This window comes from Podarcis gaigeae (assembly GCF_964106915.1).
Source record: "Podarcis gaigeae genome assembly, chromosome: 2".
NCBI classification, from domain to species: Eukaryota; Metazoa; Chordata; class Lepidosauria; order Squamata; family Lacertidae; genus Podarcis; species Podarcis gaigeae.
In genome coordinates, this window is record NC_139679.1 from 67,482,385 (window position 1) to 67,500,529 (window position 18,145).

Here is an 18,145-nt window from a genome sequence, read left to right on the forward strand (position 1 = left end):
TGCCATCACTGAGAGCAAACCTGGACAGGGCTGGGTGGCAGCGAGGTTGGGGCTGTGCAGTGCTCTGGTAGGGTCACCACATACAGTAGGTGTTCCCACTCTGCCCTGATCTCACTACCACCCTGCTATACCCCAGCACCGTTCCAATAAGCAGCAATGATCCCAGTGGTTCATTAAACACGGCAAACATTAAAGGATTCACACAAACCACAGCCTTTTGAATTGGTTTATGCATGCAGTTACATTTTAGAGGCAAATCTGGAAATTAAGCCTAAGTTTGCAGCTTGCATTGCTTTCTCCAAAATTTACAAGTCAATATGAACCAATGCAAATCTTCTACAGTAGGGGTTGGCAAGACATGAAAGTTGTTGCAGGTATTTTTGAAACAGGATCTGCATATGGTCCTTTATACCAGGGATGGGGGCACACATCTAAAGTGTGACTAGTATCAACACAGTTACATAGAACAGTACCAGTTCACATTTAGTAACTAGAGAACTCGGAGCAGCGGCCATATTATTCCTATAAAAACAACTTACGTGATTAGCTGGGCATTGTCGTGCTTTTTGTACATAAGCAGCTTACGCCTCCAAGCAAGAAAAGACCACAGGGTCGAATGTGGGTTCTCAGAGATGTCACACTTATTGTGGTCATTCCAAACCTCAAGCCCAACCAGAGCAACCCGTATGTTCAGAGATTTGTAAAACTAAGAGGTTGGAGAAAAGAAGAGCTGGAGTTAATCACATGCCTCTGTTTCTACCATATTATAGCTCCAATATGAGTTACATCTTCTTAGAATACAGTACACCACATTCTTCCTTACCTAGCTCTCCTTGGGAAATAAATGTACATAAAACATGCAGCAAAAGCTTGAACTGAATTCTTTGTTATTCTTAGAGCTGTACTAGACATTACATGCAAACGCTCAGAATTTGCCACTGATTGCTTAAATATTTGGAAAAGCAGCTGGGAGGAGAGGGGATGTACAGAAAAAAACAGCATAGGGTTAGGTTCTTAATCTTTTTACATGCCAATCATTTTTCTCCTTCAAATGTCCCCTGCAGTGGCTTTCCCCCATACAACAAATTTGTCCTCTGAAAAACACATTTGTATTAATAATAATAATAATAATAATAATAATTGATACACCAAAAAAGCAAAAAACAAAACAAGAACACAAACAAAACAGTAATAAAGACAATATTAATTACAAATCAATAAAGCAAAATGTGCTCCTTAGACTGTAGACCTGACCTCCCGTCCATTCCTTATTTCATTTATATATTATTTGTTGCCAATACACACTTTTATCTTAAATTAACTAATTATTGGTTTATCTTAAGTTTCACATCTTTCGTAAAGCTACTACTAAAATTATTCAAATACACATTTGGAACTTCACAGGAGAACAGCGACCTTGGGATGAAAGTTGGAATGATGGGAGGGATGAAAGTTAAGCACTCCTCCCCCTGCCATATTTTTTTTCAACAAATGAAACTTCCCAAACAGTTTTCTTAGTTTTTAAAAAAGTGACTATTCACATATAAGCATGTAGTTAAGTCCTTAGCATCTGACATCTTTCTTTAAAAAAATAAAAGCCGTTTTCTCATAAAATGTAGCTATTTGGTCTCACCTTATCTACATAATTGGCAGCCTCCAGTAACTTATTTTTGGTTGCTTGAAGATCATAATTATGCTTCTGAAACTGGGGAGGGAAAAGCATTTCAGAATTATTCCATAAAATATCACTGCCATTCCTAACTCTGTGAAATTTATTCCTTTGAGATTCTGGCCTAACTCACTTGAGGAGCTGCCTGTTTTTACTGCCCAACTACCGGGGATTTGAAACTTGCATTTCAATTTATCCCATGAACATTTACAAGCTTTAATAATTTCCTTGTACTCTGCGCTTCCAGAAAACACTTAAATAATTTTTTCGAATTCTTTAGATAAAAAGTTCATCATAGTCTTTATACAGTCAAGTTTTTGGAGCACATTTCAGGCACCTTTGTGCATTTCAGGCACCGCTGTAATAACCTCTAATTTTAGAAATGGAAAGGTTGAACAGCCCTTATGGAGGTACACAGCCCTTATGATGTGGCTTACTCAGCAACATCAGAATGGCACTGAAATCAAAACCAGCTCTTAGCACAGCAGAGCCTAGAAACTCTTCTGGTCACCCTGCCTGTCCTAGCAGAATTAGTGTCACCACTCACCCCTGACAGATTAGTGGGGCTCATGGAAGAACAGTCCAGATGCCATAGATGCTTATGGTTTCTTGCAGCAGCTGACTGCCCACTAACCAGTGTTGATTATTCCTCTGTATCAGGCTATTTGTAATTATAAAAAGAGCACAATCTCTCTGTCCTACATGACCGAACACTGATGTAACATAATCCTGAAATGCCGCCTAGACGTTTTTGGCAGGATTAGTTGTATTCTCCTGATATGCACAGCATGCTATCTAGTAATCAGTGTTCTAATCCCTGTCCCTCAAGCTCTGCTGGTTGCACCACCCACACTAGCCTCGGGGCAACTTATCCCATCCAGATGTTTGCATAGCAACCTCCATAAATTGCCATGCTGGTTTTTGCAGACACTGCAGAGCAGATGTAGCTTCTGCTTTGCAGTGTCTGCAAAAAAACACTACCTAAAAACGGGTGTGATGTGCATGTCCCTTAAAATATTGTCTGTTAACTGAACATAGGTTGCTTAATCCAAGCAACTACTATTTAGGGTCTGTTTTGTGAAGTGGATTTTCCCCCCTTTTAGGGCGCGATTGGGGAAAAGGTTGCCTATTTTTCTATCTGATGTCTCCTTATGTATTGCTGTATTCACTTTGTCTAGTAAAAGGAGGGTGAGCAAACAACCAGAAAACCCAGAATGTTATTTTTCTCACACCACCTGCTCAGCTTCTCAGTGCCTGCCTCTCAATCACCTATTATAATATCACCAGGTGAAATGTTCTCCTTTGCCTGCACAATTTGAAATCAAACCACAATAACATAGGCAGGGAGTTTTGCAGGTGTCAATGACCAGCTGATTAATAGTGCCTCTAGACCAGTGTTTCTTGAACTCAAGTCACCAGCTGTGGATGGACTACAACTCCCATCAACCTTGATGACTGGTGCTGCTAGCTAGGGATGATGGGATTTGTAGTCCAACCACAGCTGAGGACTCAAGCTTGAGAAACACTGCTCTAAACCCTGCTTTTGACAGGTAGCCACATCCTTTCCTGCCTCATACTTGGCACCATATATGTAGGGCAGGGGGCCATGACCTGAGCAAGTGAGCAGACCTGCCAGGTCTACAAGTTAGATCAGTGGGCCAGAAGTACCCCACCACTTTCTAAGGGTGAGAAAAATGCAGTGGTTTGGCTACTCTACTTGGAACAATTTGGCCCAAGTGGGATTGCAGTTTTGGTTGTAAAATCCAAATGGCACTAGTTGTGATTAACTAAACACAATTGTTATGCATGATATTTACGCATAGAGAATTCAGAGAGACAAACTCTAGCATAATGGAAGCCTTGTGTGTATGTGCATGTGTGCAGACGCACACATATGTCACAAGAGGGGGAATGTGCCCTTTACATCAATTGTAAAATTGCAATTGGGAAAACAACAGTTATGAAGAGATCCAGTTATGCAGAGAGGATCAAGTTACCCCAACATAAATTATATGAGCAGCGATGAAATCTTAGGAGAAGAGTGTGCCAGGAAAAAAAGCCATTAAAATAAAAGATGCGTGAATGACCTAATGCTCTTGGGGATGGTTAACAAGACAAAGACCCAACTAGCTCCAGGTCACTGATTAGAAACAGATTCCAGGCACATGCAGACAGGATGTTTTTACATTTCTGTCAGTTGCTAACATACACAATATGAAATATATGAGTGCTCTCAATACAGTTTGATCCTTTGCTACATGTTTCAGCAGAAGGGTCTGCAGCTAAAAGAACAGGAGAAGAGAAGTATACAGATCTGGGATAAGGAGCATTGTTAAATCAGCTTTGGAAAACGCACATAAATTATACTCATTTTATTTCTATACCGCTTTGTATTTCTAAGAAAAAATATCAAAGCATTTTAAAACACATTAAAACATCAAATAAAATAATCCAAGTCAAAACTTTCCTGTTTTACTATTTTTGGTAGCTCAACAGGTCCAATTAACATATCACACAGGATATTTTGATTTTGTGTCATAATTTTCTGTATTTTTACTTTAAAGCAGCCTCCAAAGTTACTATTAGCACCGAAGAGGTGGGGATATGGATGCAGGTTCCCCCTACAGCTCCTTTTAAGTAAAAAGACCTTCTGGTGAAGGCCCGATCATTGATCTCATGTGTAATAAGTAGTTTGGCCCTGAACTGTCTATCCTGGGTTTGATTCTGGATCTGGTATAAATCCACGTCCCTCTTACCTCTGCATAATCAGCCACTAGAAGGAGCTCCACGTATTTCATTGACTGTTGGTCATCCCTCTTCACCTATGGTAACAAAAGTACACATCCCAAACTGTTTCATGAGGCTCTTTGAAATTCTAAAAACACTTTTATTAAAATGTACTCATTTTGTGAGGTTCAAAAATGTCACATATGCTGAAATAATTAGAAACTGTTTGTAGTCCTCATAATTTCAAGAGAAAACCCCACCTCTCCAGCTCAGATCTGAGGGCAGTATAGGTGGCATGTGGGCAACAAAGAGGAAAGAGAAGTTCTGTTATGGATTCTCAGCTCAGACTTCATTTTCCTGGGGGGGACCTAAGGCAAATCACTGTTTTTTAGCCTCAGTCCTTCATCTGAAATCTAGGAATAATGATGCGGCCTTTTTTATACTGCTGTTCCCATGATTATTGAGATAATACAAGTGAAGTACTTTAAACACTTAAGCATGAATCATCGTTTTCCTTAAAGCTTTCAAAACAGATGTATTCTGGGATGGAACGGAATAATTCAGAAGTACTAACCCTGCGATAACTGGACCCGGCTGGGCTTGTCAACTCTCCAAGCCAATCCATAGCATTTGATCCTGAATGCTGGTTTCCACAGGTACCCCTGGCAACCTTGAGATGTTCAGACCTGTAGATCAAGTGTTGCTCTTGGCTATGAGGCAGTGGTTCCAAGATATAACTGAGGTTGTTGCTCAGGACTATAAGGCCACTGGAAGACAAAATCAATAAAGCAGAAGTTATGGGAGGCCACTTCATTATTCCTCTGGGATTGCTCAGTTGCTAGAGCATCTTAATCTTAATCTCAGGGTCATGGGTTCAAGCCTCATGTTGGGCAAAAAATTCATGCATTTGCAGGTAGTTGCACTAGATGTCCTTCATGGTCTTTTCCATCTCAATGATTCTATGAATACAAACCAATAATCACCTAGCTTGGTGTATATTTTGCAGAATATTTTTTTACTGAATTTGTATAAAAGAACGTTTCAGCACATTTTGCTAAGGCCTAAGATCATGGAAGGGACACGGGTGGCGCTGTGGGTTAAACCACAGAGCCTAGGACTTGCCGATCAGAAGATCGGCAGTTCGAATCCCCGTGATGGGCTGAGCTCCCGTTGCTCGGTCCCTGCTCCTGCCAACCTAGCAGTTCGAAAGCATGTCAAAGTGCAAGTAGATAAATAGGTACCACTCCGGCGGGAAGGTAAATGGCGTTTCCGTGCGCTGCTCTGGTTCGCCAGAAGCGGCTTAGTCATGCTGGCCACATGACCCAGAAGCTGTACGCCGGCTCCCTTGGCCAATAAAGCGAGATGAGTGCTGCAACCCCAGAGTCGGTCACGACTGGACCTAATGGTCAGGGGTCCCTTTACCTTTACCTAAGATCACAGAAGGGTAAGAGAACACATGGGGCCATATTCTGTGCTAGCAGAAGCCAGCACTAGGATACCTTATTATTAATACTCTGGGCACTTATTTTCAGTAAATGGGCTATAGTTGCAATCATTTCAACTACAAATTACAGAAAGGCCTGTTTTCAACAAAGGAAACTAGCATTGTTTCATGAGAATTGACTATATAGGATTGGGTGTTTTTGCTCTCCCAGTTATTATTTATGCAGAATGACTGGGAACAATTTCTCAAATGAGATTGTTTTGAGTGCATTGTACCAAGGAAGAAGTGTTTGGCCTTAGAGATAGTTACACCCTTCCCCACCTGCTCACTTCTCCCCTTGAGAAGTACAAACATATGCAAGTGTTTAGCTTCTGTATTCCTCCAGTAATTCTGAAAGGACTTAGAACAACATGAAGGATACTGGCCAGCCCATGGACCAACTCTACTGTAAATGAAAAATGAGATTTCAGATGGTCATTTTGCAGCCAGGGATAAAGTACCGGAAAATGGGGGGGGGGGAGGGTGAAAGTAGGCCAGCATGCACCTGTGATGCTTCCTATTTTGTGTGGGCTCTGTGTATTATGTCAGCCATAAATGGCCAGGATTTGCTTTGTTTACACTACTGGACAGTTTGTTTGCATTAAAGTGACTTGAGGTCATTGAGGGATTTGGGGGGGGGAATAAAAATTGGCCAAAACTGTTTCCTGGCTGGATGGCAGCCCAGCTTTCAATTGGCTTTTTATAAAGGTGACCAAAAGGAAACCACGTCCTGTTTATAAAAATAATCTCTTTAACTTGTCATTTCAGGAGGTCAAATCATCTCACGTGGAATAAATATGTGCGTATCTGTACAACAGACTTGTGGCTAACATGGGATGTTATAGAATTCTGTTCTTGCGAGGGGTAAATGGAAGAGAACAGCTTTTCAGAAGAAGCATGTATGTCAAAATTGCTATAAAATGCTGGCACTGAAAGGGAGAAATTCAGAATAATCTGTTGAGATAAAGAGATAAGATTCTAAGAAGGCAGGAAAGCAAGCATGCGGTGGAAGCTGAAGATACTGCAATGAGTCTATTGATAATGAGATTTTATGTAAAATAGAATTCAGAGGAATAGAATCTTGAGTACCTAATGAACATTTCTTCCTATGGTGCTTGGAGATGAAAATCTTAATGCAGATAATCTCCTTTTGAATGTACATATCTGGGGATCCCTCACTGATGTCATTTGTTGTTTCAGTATAGTTCAGTTGGTACAGCATGAGACTCTTAAATCTCAGGGTCGTAGATTTGAGCCCCATGTTGAGCAGAAGATTCCTGCACTGCAGAGGGTTAGACTAGATGACTCTTGTGGTCCCTTGCAACCCTGCAATTATGTGGTTCTGATTCTAAGTCTGAGCTGGGGCAATGTAAGAACTGTTCTTGTGGCTTAGATCAGGTCTTGCTGAAGCTACGCAGATCTAGGTCTGGTCAGTGTCTGGATGGGAGACCATTTGGGAACCACATGTCTGCTGCACAGGGATCCATTATAGGAAAATTGAGGGATATTAGTGCAATAAATAAACAAATCAAATCTACCATTCTGTTATCAACAGTGTAGCTCAGTAGTCCAAGTCCAGTTTAAGTCGTTTCATTGGTCATGTTGTCCAGATGCCTGATCATCATCTTCCAAAGCAACTACTCTATTCTGAACTTAAAATTGGAAAGCGTAATGCTGGTGGTCAACAAAAGAGGTTGAAAGACTCTCTCAAGGCAAATCTTTAAAAAATGTAGTATAAACACCGACAATTGGGAAACACTGGCCTGCGAGTGCTCCAGTTGGAGAACAGCCTTTACCAAAGGTGTCATGGGCTTTGAAGATACACGAACTCAGGATGAAAGGGAGAAATGTGTTAAGAGGAAGGCTTGGCAAATCCTCACCGTGATCAACTCCTGCCTGAAAACCTATGTCCCCACAGGGGAAGGATGTGTAGACCCAGAATTGGCCTCCACAGTCACTTACAGACTCACTGTTAAGACTATGTTCATGGATGGGTAACAGCTGCCATAGTTAATACCCATTAACACCTGTCACCATTCCTCCATGTATGGCTTAAAAATACCGAATGAATGGCTTTAAAAAAATGTCATTGTCATATTGTCTGATAGAGAATTACAAGACTATCAGAATGTCCCTGTGATCCCAAAGAACTAATCTAATTTGAGATTCTGTAAGGAAGAGCTTGACCTTACCGTAGACCATTGCATATGCTGAGCGCCACACTTGAGTCTTCTACCTCTCTCACAGTACCATGGTAAAAGCAATGATCCTGGAAAGACAGAACAAAGACTGTCAAGGTATTATTCTGTAAATTTATTCTTCCTCCTCAACTCCCCTTGATGGTTGATGGAAGAAGAGGATAGCAAAATGTATAGATTCCTCTCCACCTGCTCCCCCAAATACCCTGCATATGAGAAGTCCATAGTTCATATGCTTTTTTCCTTTATTGTCAATGAAGCCTAAGGTGCTTTGAAACCCCAAGAAGGGTTTCAAAAAGCACATGGCTTGAGTATAAACACCTTGTCATTTCCATCTGGCAATGTACATGTACTATTTTGTGGAAAACATTTATACATTCAAGTCTCCTTTTCTTTAGGTATATTCCACCACTGTAAGCAGCTCGTCTGGTGTAACAGTTAAAATGCTGGGACTAGGACTCAGAAGGCCCAATTTCAAATCTCTGCAAAACTCACTGAGTGACTTTGGGCTTGTCACTATTTCTATGGTTTGCTGTGAGGAAAGAATGGAGGCAAGTACCTTGTATGTTGCCTTTAGCCTCTTGGAATAAAGGTGGAACATGAACGTAACAGTTAAATGAAATGTTCCCATTCTATAATCTCATAAAGAAATATTCAGGTGTAAATAAAGTACAGATCAGTTACTCATAACCTCTCATTTTGGCATAATACTATTGAGTCCTGCAGTATTATTGAACGTAATTCCTTTGAAAGCCTGCCTAAAGGCCAGATCCAAAGCACACTAAAATCAATATGAACTTTACCGCTCACTCCAAATGGTTCCCGGAGCATTGTTACTTTTCAGATCTTTAAAACACCCACATGGCATGAAGTGATAAAGCCCTATTGTAGCAGGTTCCTGTCATTACAAATGGCAGGAAAAATGCGCTTTACAACCCAATTGCCAATAAAATTCCACCACAGTAATCTTTCTCATGAAACTTTAAGCCTAGAGGAAGGGAAGAGGAAGCAGCATCAAGAAGGATGAGCTCATAGACGTGAGCTTTTTCATTTTTTAATCATCTAATTTGCAATATGATTTTTTGCACTGTTTCGGTGAAGTGCCAGCCAGTCAAAGCATTTCCACTCAGTTAATTCATGAAGAAGGTCCTGCTGGATATGGGCCAGCTGGCAAGGGCTAGCTTTGCAGTGAACTGAGAATATAACCAACGTTCAGATCCCTCTTAGCAAAGGACAAGAGCAGAGTGACCAGCTCATGGATATCCAGTTTTCGATTCAATAGGACTTCTTGAGAAGAGGTGTGACCTGCCATGGTGGAACAAGAGCCAACAAGAGCCAATCCAGTTTGTATTGTATTGCCCAGTTCACACATCATAGCAAACCATAGTTAACTGCTTACTGAGAATGCACTGATCTGGGCTGCCTTGGTTCTTCTACCTATTGCACAGGAGAAACCAACTACAACCTACAGCTGTCATCTCCATTCACTATTCCCTCTAGTCAGCTAAGCTCCCTGGGGTGGGGACTCTGCGGCTGGGCACGCAATACTTACCGTGTTGTTCAAAGTCACAGTGTGGGGAGTTCCGCTCTTAGTATAATGCGTTTCCGTATAGCCTGGTGCAAAGAGGTGCCTGCCAGCAACAAAGGAGAGACAAAAGAGAGCAGAAAAGAATTATATTTTGCATGTCATTACCTAAACGGTCCACCTCTGTGAAATCTCCCTACCATACATCATTAAAGGCTTACACCAATATCTTACAAAAGCTTTTTTAAAAAAACAACATTGTCATGTGGCATTTGGGCCTGCCAAAGTTGTATGTAGAAAATAGAAATCTTTAAAATAAATAAAAGTACAGCATCTTCTTTTTAAGAAGATCAGACCTAGGCATTCTTAAGGAAATCAGCCCTGGAAGGACAGATCCTGAAGCTGAGGCTCCAATACTTTAGCCACCTCATGAGAAGAGAAGACTCCCTGGAAAAGACCCTGATGTTGGGAAAGATGGAGGGCACAAGGAGAAGGGGATGACAGAGGACAAGATTTTGGATAGTGTTTTTGAAGCTATCAGCATGAGTTTGACCAAACTACGGAAGGCAGTGGAAGACAGGAGTGCCTGGCGTGCTCTGGTCCATGGGGTTATGAAGAGTCGGACACGACTAAACAACTAAACAACAACAGCAACAAATCTTCTTTGGGGTCTGTACAATATATTGTTGGAGATGCAACTGGCGTGGCAGAGTGGAGTGGAGGTGGCATTGTTCACCTTGCTTCCCAGTGCAGAGGTTGCTGCTGGTAACCAAGAGGGAGAGGTAAGGCAGGGCAGAGGTTGGTGCTGCGCAAGTGCAGCAGCAGAGCCAATCCAGCGCATTTGCAGTGCGCTGACCTCCCCACTGACTTGCCCTTTTCCTTCTTGGTTATTGGCAGTGAGTTCCATGTTGGGAAGCCAAGTGGGCAGTGCTGTCCTGTTCCGCTGGACACCAATGTGTTGCTAAAATAACCCGCAATGTGTACCATCAAGCTGAGTAAAATACACAAATGCAACTAGGGGAAAGATAGGCTTTTTGAGGGTTTGCAGGAAGTCTGGTATTCACCAACAAATGGCCCCTGGCACTTCACCATGATCTGTGAGTCATCAGGAGAGATAAAGGAAAATGCATCTCTTTTTTTCGCTCCCTTCAGAAGGATCATCATTAAAACCCCTGCATCATTTAAGTTAACTTCAAAAGTTGTATCGCTCACTGTCTGGCCTAGGGTAAGCTGTTAGCTCTTAGTCACATGTCTTTCACAGAAGGTTACGATATTAAAAGTACCTCTGTATGCTGAATGTGCTCTAGAGATAAAGAAAGCCAACTAATGCCAATATGACAACCTTTTATCGTTACTGTACTCCAGCAAAATTAATTTGGCTTCTCTGGCCTTCTTTGCTGATACAGAACACTAAACATTGCAACTGCAGACTACAGATAACCACAATAAAACAAAAACCCTAAACAAAAAATACTGCAAAGTAAGCTCTCTATTATCTCCTATGTTGTCATGGTCTGGAAAGCAAGAAACAATTATTTTCCCCACCCAAACTGTGCTAGCTTCCAGGAAACTGACATAAGCAATATCCTCAGAGCAAGCAGTGGCCTTAGGAGAGGCTGTGCCAAACTTGCTTCAGGTGTGGTAAACTCAGATGAGGTTAAATAATAATAATAATTAAAGTAGTGACTCCTGGAAGCACTTCACAGATATGCAAAGGGTTTGACCAGTGTAAGCTCTTCCAAGTTGGCAGTTCAATTGCACACATGAAACTATAACTAAAAACATGGAAGTCACATGGAATTTTAGAATTTGAATGAAGTAGTACTTTTTTGTTTGCTAATCAGTTTCATCAGGGGACCTAGCATTCTAATATTATGAGAGGAGACAACATCCCATTTACCCACTTTTCCCATTCTATTTATAAATTTTGTGACAATTTATTCCATTTAGTTTCTCTCTCTCTCTCTCTCTCTCTCTCTCTCTCACACACACACACACACACACACACACACACACACACACGTATATATCCTGATTCTTAAGTCTGGGCTGAGACCAAGAATATGAAAGTATATTTGAGCAATATATCTGTAGTACACACTGAAACAAAATGGTCATTCCCTGTGACAGGAGAATTTGGTAATTGTAGTTCTGTGAGGATGAGGGTGGGGAAGAGGGATCTCTAAACAGAATTTTCAGCCTTACCAAACAACAATATCCAATATTTTTTTGGTGGGTGCTGATAACAAACTGATATAAAACACAAATACTTGTAATGTAGGTATATCCAAAGCCAAAGATAAGAGCATGTGATAACTGACACACTGATAACCAAGGCCAGCTGACATCAGCTGAGAGCTTGAGTATGACCATTTTGTCCTAATAGGCAATGAATTGTCAGGGGAGCTATAAAATCATTGCTCTTTCATGAACTGCCATATGCAGATCACCATTCATCCAAATCACAACTTCCAGCATCTCCAAGTTACCTAACCTACCCATACATATAACACTGTACCCCTATGCCTGTTCACTTGAACTTCATTTTACTTGAAAATCTTTCATCTCCTCCCATCTTTGGACATCTGATTAAAAAAGGATAGATTCAAAGCTATTGAGTTATGACTTGCACCTTGGCATATGAACGACAACACTAAGGGCACTATAAGCTCAATGGATATTGTTTATACATTCCCTGAATTGTGTGTCTCTCACTCCATTTCCCCTTATTGTTTCCCAACCTATGATGCCATTCTTTAGACTACAAAAGAAACAGGAAATTTTGGGGTTATTTACACCGAGCAAACAAAACCCAACAATCTGAGTTTTGCCCTACTAACGCAAACTTAATATTATTGTGGTCAAGGCTAACTCCGGAGGGTGGGTATTTACCAGGTCCCCAAGAACAACTGAGATCCCATCGCTCTAAAAGTCCTGCCATTTCCACTTTATACGGTATATTCCAAGAAGATCAGGTGCAGCTTAATAGAACTGTTATGTCCCACTAGGGGATTGGGGCGCAGCCACCATGGTGGACATGATGAGCACTCAACAGTGGCAAGTGCTGGGCAGTGAGTGCCAAGCCACAGCAAGTGGCAGGCGCCCAGTGGCAAGGTGGGGGCTGGGCACAGTGAGGGCGGTGGTTTTGCCTCAAGCAGCAAAATGACCCAGCCTGGTCCTGAGGATAAATCTTACTCTAGAGAAGTCAAAATACAAGTAATCATGTGGTATTTTTATTTTTTAAAAGCCAGGATAAAAATATTCAAAATGAAAATTTTCAGTTACTGTAACTTGCTGGTTTCCATTTTTTGTCAGCCTACCACACAAATGTCAGTAAACGCTAAATGTGTCATGCCGTGGTTAACGAGTATGGGCAAGATGTGAAGGACCAACCGGTAAGTATAAATGTGGCCAGCATGTGACAAATTGGGCTGAAACAAGGCAAGTCACAGATTCTAATTTCTCCTATGGCTAGAGGCTATGGGCCACCCAGCACAACAGCTCTTACATCAGGAATTTAAGAGGAGGGAAAGCGCATGGTGCAGTCAAGGAGCCCTACCTGTGTAGGGAACCTGTTGTTTTGAGATTATTTGCAATCCCTATTTTTTTGAAAAACAAAAGCAGACATTTCTGATTCTTATGTTCTTATTGTCAAACCCATGGACCCAAAATAAGCAGGGTTAAGCTAACTTAATGGCTATGAGCCACACCATTTCACGATTATGAATACAAAAATAAAACATCCTTAATTGGACACTAAACAAATGCCTGGCAGGGATCAACAGTTAAATCCAACATAAAATAAAACCAAACATTGAAATGGCGATCTAACACATGAGCAGCAATGTAATTCTGAGGTCATTTGGCCAACTTTTTGCATGTGTTATTATTTATTTGAAAGAAGAAGGTCTGGTTTCTGCAATGCTGATCAATGTGTTCATATCCCAAACAGCTGTGGTAAACATTTTTCTTTGTGCACTATAAGTTACACACACACAAGATTGTGACATGGTTCAGACGTTGGCACTAAGCCAAATCATGGCTTAGCCTGAATGAGCACCAGTAAAAACTGCAGCCACATTAGTGCTGTTCTCGTGAGACCCAACACTATTCCATAGGTTTGCACAGCATTACATGTGAACCTGGGCTCATGGTTTATCTAACTCCAAACTATTAGTTCTAACTTTTGCTCGTTGAATAGTTGTTGGTTTATTATTTCTCAGGTGTTATTGTTTTGGTTCTTTAAGCAAATATATAGTAGAGATTTGGACTGACTTTTATGTACGACAGGTCTCTGAGGTCCATGTTTTAGATGAAGGTGAAGCTCTGGAAATGCCTAAATAAATAAATGTCTATTTGTCACCCCTACTAAAACAGGAGTGGGGAACTGCCAACCTCTTGACTGGATGCAGGTCCCAGTGCCTTTCTGCCATGACCTCTCCTCTTTAGCCCTGCTTCATCCTCTTCCATACCATTCCCTTGCCCAGTGATGACTTCCCAACCTGTTGGGTTTTCATGCTGGTCAGGAAGAAGGAGAAGCTTCTTTTCTTTCCACCCACCACAGAACCAAAGCAAGAGGAGGGCACAGAGAACAAAAGAGAGAAAAAGAGGTGGGGAGGGAGAGATGGCTGCCTCTGCCCACTTTTGGCTTTGGTCCCACCTGCCACCGGGTGGCCACGTCTCCAATATGGATCCCCCAAGAAATCACTCCCAAGCAACTCACAACATACAAAACGCTTCCTCATTACCGGTACCTCTGCTATTAAAACTCACATATGCATTTACTGCAGACCTTAGGCACTTCCAGTATACTGTACAGAAATGGCTCTAAGTTTCTCTTGTGATAAAGTAATATGAGCCACTTGGTTCAGATTCTCTGCCTCCTCCTCCCCCCCCCCAAAAAAAACCCCACTTTTTGTTTCTTTTCTGCCAAGGGGATGAAAATCACTAAGTGGTTCTGCTGACTAATAGGACAGTTATTATTTTTCGAGCATCACAAGCAATGGCCCTAAAGAAGAATACAAGTTAACTATGACAGTGAAGGTCGTGAAAAATCAGCCCAATCCAGACTACCTGGCAGGAAAGCAGTGTCAGCACCATAGATCAGGCTCTATTCTCTAACAAAGACTGACCAGCCAGTGATTTCAAAACGTGGTTTGTGCATCAGCCCAACCCTGTTGTAGGGGGCTGATAGCATTTTGCCAGCTGTTGGCTTCAATCTCGTATTCTATCTGCAGTGCTTCAGAAAGGAAGCTGCTTCTGCTGATAAGATTAACAACAAAACTGGAACTGTTTTTCAAAGCTGAGGTGATTTCAGAAACGGCTGGAGCACACACACACACAACCCATTTTATATTGGTAATAAGTGGAGGGTTGCAGCCTTAACCCAGAAGAAAAAAATAACTGGCCCAGATCTAGCCAAGTGAAAGCTGACCTTGATACACCCACATAGCATGCACCCAGCATTTGCTTTGAAAGAATAACTTCTGTGGGTGCAGGCCGCTTGCTGCTGCCTGCAGTTTTGAATGTCCTCCTGCTGAAGTATAGATGCAGGCTGTATGTGGACAGCTGCTGCCAGTTTTCATTGAGCCACAAACCTCAGGAAAGGGTCAGATCCAAGGAGTGAGCAAGGGCCTGGCCCACAGCCACAATGTACAGATGTCTTAAAGTCTCCTTTCCAGCCCCATTCAGAGCCCTCTTGGCTCGGCTCGGCTCTGTCAATGATACCATTGTTCCTCACAAATCCTCCATCTTAACACCATGGGGCAGATCAGCGAAAGTGCCTGCAGTGAAGAGGCTTCTATTTTGTGGTATAGGGTGGGGAGTGTCAAATATTTTATGTATGAGGCAGATGGAAATTAGGTTAGAAAAGAGCATTGTGTCATCTGAATGGCAACAAGGGAACAGAGGCACATACATCGCAGCTCCCTTGTCGCGTGGCTCTTCTGGAGATTTCATCAGCCCCCTACACGACTGAAGCCTCCACCAGAATGGAGAGATAAATCCATACTTTCCAACATGCCTCCATGGCATCATAGAACCATAGCTGGAAGGGACCATGAGGATCATCTGGTCCAATCTCCTCCAGTGCAGGAGCCTTCCACCCAAACCCACAGCCCTGAGAGTCCTATGCTCTACCGACTGAGCTATCCCTCATGGTCAGAGGGATGCAAGGACTGAGGAAGGGAAAGGCACATTCCCTCAGCACCATCCCAGAATATTTTTATGCCTAAAGAATAACTCAAATGGTGTCCCCTCTGCATGGGCTTCCTTGGTATCTGCACCATTCCTACACCCATCCTGGACTTCATCATTTTGCTCTCATCGGAGAAAGTTGTTTCACCCCACCATAAGAGCTATCCTACCTCTGGTTCCAAGAGATGAACAAAAAGCACAGAAGAACATAACCATAGTTCAACAGTAGAGCATCCTTTGTGCTCTACCATCCCAGAGAGCCCCAAATTCAATCCCCAGGATCTCCAGGCAGGACTGGGAATGTTCTTGGCCTGAAACCTTGGAGAGCTGCTACCAATCAGTGTGACTTGGTATAAGGTAGGCTCCTATTTTCCTATGTGTTCAAAGTCCAAAGAGAGAAATAAAAGATGAATTTCCAATGAACAGAAACTAAGAGATACAAAATACTGCATGTCTTGCTTTCATTCACACTAGATGATGTCAGTCAGCACTGGCTAGGTCTGCAGCCTAAGACAGAAGCATGGCTATAATTTAAAGATATCCAACAACACAGATTAATGAGTAAATGGGGACAATTTCAAATCAGGAAAGAGAAAATACAGCTCAGGAGAGAAAAACTGATAAGAAGTCACAACATTAGCCTCACTGAAAAACTATGAGCAGCTTCCAGGGGACGATAAAGGAGAGGGAAGCAGGTGAGAACTGAAATATACAAAAGCACAAACAAATAAATAAACGGTTTTGAGTTTTCAGAATTCAAGGGTCTGGATTAATTTGAGAAATTTACCTTCAATCTAATGTAAAACCCACAAAAATACTTTTGAACATTAGGGACTGTTGCTGCAGATGATACTGTATATTCATAGTTTTCACAGCAACAGAAACAAAGTATTATAAGAGTATGTGAAAGGGTAATTGATGACTTGGCTTGTTAGCCCAGTGGATAAATGGAATAAGCAAGTGAATGGAACAGATCAGGAGCTTCCTCCACCTCAGTAATTCCTGACAACGGCTATTTATTATTATGACATCATCAAACTGGGAATGTGTCCATGTCCTTTGCACTTATAAGCATCTATATATGTATATTGGGAGAGCACCTGGGAACCCTGTATATATAGTGTTGAGTCCCATGATGGAAGAAAGATGGATTGCCCCTTTATGATAGTAGTTGCAGAAAAAGTTATGGGGCATAAGAGACAACATAGAGAGGTCAAATCTAAGACATCATTCTCTATTATTTGGTTTCCATTTGTCAAATTTGTTTTGCAGGGAGGGTGCATTGCAGTAATCCAGCCTTGAGGTTACCAATGCATGGTCTACAGCAGTCAGGCTATCCATATTATGTGTAAGATTTCAATGACGATAGAATTTTGCACCAGTGGATCAGCATCCTTCTGGATAAAGGGATAAATGTAAATAAAAAATCCTGACAACAAACTGCGTGAAAAGGACAATAGTGACTTTGAAAAAGAATGGAAACCCTTTACAATATATTTGCAGAAACAACAGAAGGAAATGGTCTCGCTGGCAGGATTTAAATAAACATTTACAATTTTATTTACAGAGAACAAGTAGTACAACAATGTAATAACATAGTATTGTAAATAAACAGCAGAATGTATCATCTGATGTAATAAACCAGTAGTTGAGGGAAGTCAACTGGGATGGGGGAAATTGGAAAATGTATGTTCAGCAATGATATTGGATATTTGTTTTGAGAAAAGAAAATTAATAAAAATTATTTTTTTTAAAGTGTAAATAAAAAATCCTGGACTCTTCATCTTAGTGATCTGAACAAGCTGGAGCAGCATTTTTGTTTAAGAATATGTATTTGTCTTAGGTTGACCATATCCTTTCCTCAATAGACTGCTGCCTTTTAAAATAATAAGAATAATAAGAATAAGAATAATAAGAATAATAGGTGCATACAAGTATGACAGTCAAAATCCAATATCTATTCACTGATTTTGACAGGGGTATGTCAAAATGAGGTCAAAATCACATGTGCCAAGGCCCACTGGCAGCAAATTCTTAATATGAAACAATAAACCTGCCCAAATGGCTTGCCAAGAACACTTGGAAGTAGAGGAAGGATTTATTTCTCAGCAATTCTTTATACATTGTTGGATTAGGACCCAAATCCAGTTCCTACACTGCTGTGTTTCCTTTTGGCTGCAGTACAAATGCCTTCAAGTGAGTGATAATTTGACTTTGCTCTGCCGCATTACTCCAATAATATGAAATCACCATTTGTTATGAAAAACAAAACCATCCCACCCATGCAGTATATGCCAGTAATGAATTGCTTTTTAAATTCCAGAATCACATGGGATTGGAAATGTTCA

At 41.3% G+C, this 18,145-nt stretch overlaps 1 protein-coding gene across 2 annotated transcripts in view; it reads right to left on the bottom strand.

Moving 5' to 3' along the window:
• ADAM19 (ADAM metallopeptidase domain 19) overlaps positions 1-18,145 on the bottom strand; it is a 51,145-nt gene that overhangs the window by 18,123 nt on the left and 14,877 nt on the right. For both annotated transcript variants that reach the window (XM_083726210.1, XM_083726209.1), the window contains exons 4-9: positions 9,630-9,708; positions 8,072-8,148; positions 4,971-5,163; positions 4,426-4,491; positions 1,634-1,705; positions 540-706 (exon numbers count right to left, since the gene is read on the bottom strand). In XM_083726210.1, the coding sequence (XP_083582336.1) occupies positions 540-706; positions 1,634-1,705; positions 4,426-4,491; positions 4,971-5,163; positions 8,072-8,148; positions 9,630-9,708 (654 nt within the window). The remainder of the gene's footprint in view (positions 1-539; positions 707-1,633; positions 1,706-4,425; positions 4,492-4,970; positions 5,164-8,071; positions 8,149-9,629; positions 9,709-18,145) is intronic.